Below are 3,402 nucleotides of genomic sequence, written 5' to 3'. Positions count from 1 at the left end.
GTTGCAGTCTTGATTTTGGAATTTTTTTTCATTCACACAATAAATATGGAAATGTTTACCTCTTGCTTGGTTTGCATTACCATAGTTTTTACATTAGTATTAGTTTATATTTTATATGAATTCCTAAAGTCAGCTTGAAAGCTTGGGTCAAATGTATAACAATTATATTTTACATTTGAAAAATTAAGTAAATAATAAAGGCATGGGGAATGTTTTAATAAGGAAGTTTTATTGTGATCTTCATGTAACATTAATAAGTGTTTTAATTAAAAAATCAACTTCGACACATAAAGTTTAATAGTTAGCTTTAAAAAGAAGAAAAAATTAAAAAACAAAATCACAATATGTATATATTTTCTGTTGAGACTATGTCCATTTTGGAAAATCATTATTGTGTTAAAGAGGAAGCTCTTATTGTTAGGAATAAAACAAATTTAGTATATAACCAGTCTTCTTATAGCATTGTATTCATTAATGAATCAGTAAATTATTAATGAGAAGTCATTCTAATAATACAGACAACTTAAAAAGGCCCTAATTTCATCCATCATAAAGAGTTCAAGAAAATACATGAGTAGGCTGCTACTTAACATACACACAGTGTGCAGCCTGTAAGATATTTTTGACTTTATATAGTGGAATTTTAGTAGACAGCCCAATGAGCACCAATGGAGGTGAGGGCAAATCCATTCTGACGACCGCTGAGGAAACGTAGTTCACTTCCATCGTGGGTCGGGTAGAAGTTAAATGAAAGTCCAGAAGGTTGCCCCACTTTAAAAAAGCGCCCCTCGTTAGTGACAAACAGAAGCTCACTGATGTAACCAGAATAATACTTTCCAGAGACCTGAATGAAATGTTCATTGTCGAAGAGTGTTATCTCCCTTTCATTGCCATAATATTTCACGCCAACCAGTTCTGTCCAGTTACTGTCATAATTTAGCTGGATCCTAAACAGATACAGCACGTGCCATTAAATTATTCAGAGCAAAATATCATATAACAATACCACAAAAAACAATACAAAATATAAAATCTTAAACATATAATATTGAATTGTGTGAAATATAAAGTGTATAATTTGCACGTCAGATTATTTAGGACTTCATTATATGTTATCCAGTGTGTATCTGGTACTTGGGAATACCTACCCATTGATGTAACTATAGCTATAGTAGTATCCATTGTTGGAATATTCATAAACTCTGATTCCCCTGATGCGACCGTCATGAGCAGTGGAAAATTCGTTTCCATTGCCTTCACCAACAGCGGTGGAGTATGAGTAAAATTCAGGTAAAGCTGAAAAGGTAATTGATTATCAGCTGTAAGTGAAATTAATTTTCAAGTAATCACTTAAACCATTTTTTTTGGTTCCAACCGACTCCATTATTTCGACTGCTTTAGTGCACCAAACATAATTATTTATTATTATGCTACTTTATAACAGCGTAGAACAAAATAACAGTAATCACTTAAAGCATAATCATTTAGTCAGTTGCTGATTTATATATTGCACTATATTTGTATCGAGCTGAACAGTAATACTCACGCAGGGTCATGCTCATGGCGCAAAGGGCAGAGAGCAGCACAAGTTGATGCAGCATTTTGGATTGCTTAGCTGTCTACTGTCTTTGAGAATCTAGATAGCAAATTGTGCTATTGTTAAAGACAACAAATAATGTTTTTAAAAATAAATATTTAAACAAAAAGCTTTTAAGATAAGAGATTCATCATTTAGTGTGTTATTATTGTTAATTGTTATATTATGCTGTTACCTGTAGTTGAGTCTGACAGGGTGTTCTTTGAGTACGATGGTTAAACTAAGCGTTCATTTATACTCTCTTGCTGGTCCACACCTCTTCTTTTTATTGTTTTAGATGATGAATGTTTTGGGATTTTTTTTCATGAGTGTTTCTGGAAGGATGGAATTTCATTGTTGTTTGTATCTTTAGTCACCTGACACATTTTGGGAATTGATACTGAATTAATACTGATACTAATACTTTTAACGAAGGGTAAAATAATGTTTTCCAGAAAACATTTTAAAGTAAAATACAGGTGCATCTCAATAAACTAGTATGTTATGGAAAAGTTCATTTATTTCAGTAATTTAACTCAAATTAAATTCTCAATATTAAATTCAATGCATACAGACTGAAGAAGTTTAAATCTTTGGTTCTTTTAATTGTGATGATTTTGGCTCACATTTAACAAAAACCCACAAACGTTTCCTGAGCCTTCAAAATGGTCTCAGTTTGGTTCACTAGGCTACACAATTGTGGGGAGGATTGCTGATGTGACAGTTGTCCAGAAGACTATCATTGACACCCTTCACAAGAAGGGTAAGCCACAAACAATCATTGCCAAAGAAGCTGTTGAATACAGTTGTTCTATGCCTCTTGTTAAGGCACTCTTGAACCACAGACAACATCAGAGGCATCTTACTTGGGCTAAGGAGAAGAAGAACTGGACTGTTGCCCAGTGGTCCAAAGTCTTCTTTTCAGAGGAGAGCTATTTCATTTGGAAACCAAGGTTCTAGATTCTGAAGAAAGGGAGGAGAAGATCAAAGCCCAAGTTGCTTGAAGTTCAGTGGTAAGTTTCCCCAGTCTGTGATGATTTGGGGTGCAATGTCATCTGCTGGTGTTGGTCCATCGTGTTTTTTGAAAACCAATGCCACTGCACCCATTTACCAAGAAATTTTGTAGAACTTTATGCTTTCATCTGCTGATCAGCTTTTTGAAGATGCTGATTTTGTTTCCCAGCAGGATTTGGCACCTGCCCACCCTGCCAAAAGCACCAAAAGTTATTTAAATGTCCATGGTGTTGGTGTGCTTCACTGGCCAGCAAACGCATCAGACCTGAACCCCACAGAGAATCTATGGAGCCAGGCTTTTCCACCAGTCAACCACCATCCTGAAATCCCATTATTCAACCACAATATTCCCAGTCACCCAAATTCTAACCAGCTGCACCTGCACCTAATAAATACCTCATCAGCTCCTGCATAAAAACACACGGCACAGTTCACTCAATGTCCGGTCTCGTTGCTACACGAAAGGACCATTGCAGAATCTCTATTGTGTCAAAGCCTAATTAATTTTTATATTATTCCTTTATGTGTGCATGATTAAAATCATTAACTTTATATTCTCGTCGAGAGCTCCTTCTCTCTAAACTACACCATGACACATGCGCAATTAGTTTCTTCTGCTTGGTTTTTATTGGCAGCAGGCAACATAAATACTGCCACCCTTTGCTCCGGAGTGTGGAACAGGGTTTTATTTTCTATTCATCAATCCCGTCTCTAATAAATAATAATATTTATTTCACTTTGCCGGTTTATTAAATCCTTTGACGTTTGTTGCATGCTGTTTGTTCTTTTTGCATCCCCCCTAAACATTGCAC

The 3,402-nt window shown here is 35.3% G+C and overlaps 1 protein-coding gene across 2 annotated transcripts; it reads right to left on the bottom strand.

Annotated features, from left to right (window-relative positions):
• Nucleotides 1–207: 207 nt before the first annotated feature.
• LOC122360107 (zymogen granule membrane protein 16-like) lies at nt 208–1,823 on the bottom strand. 2 transcript variants are annotated; one of them, XM_043260447.1, is made up of 4 exons: nt 1,773–1,823; nt 1,547–1,653; nt 1,149–1,296; nt 208–947 (listed from the first exon to the last, which is right to left on the bottom strand). In XM_043260447.1, the coding sequence occupies exons 2-4, from the start codon at nt 1,599–1,601 to the stop codon at nt 644–646; spliced, it is 507 nt and encodes a 168-aa protein (XP_043116382.1). In that variant the 5' UTR covers nt 1,602–1,653; nt 1,773–1,823; the 3' UTR covers nt 208–643. The 2 variants fall into 2 exon arrangements, with proteins under 2 accessions (XP_043116382.1, XP_043116383.1); XM_043260448.1 differs by having other exon boundaries at nt 1,547–1,636; nt 1,773–1,818.
• Nucleotides 1,824–3,402: the final 1,579 nt, after the last annotated feature.

This window comes from Puntigrus tetrazona, chromosome 16, assembly GCF_018831695.1.
Source record: "Puntigrus tetrazona isolate hp1 chromosome 16, ASM1883169v1, whole genome shotgun sequence".
Lineage (NCBI taxonomy): Eukaryota > Metazoa > Chordata > Actinopteri > Cypriniformes > Cyprinidae > Puntigrus > Puntigrus tetrazona.
Note: the sequence above shows the minus strand (reverse complement) of the source record. Positions and strands in the feature narration are given on the sequence as shown.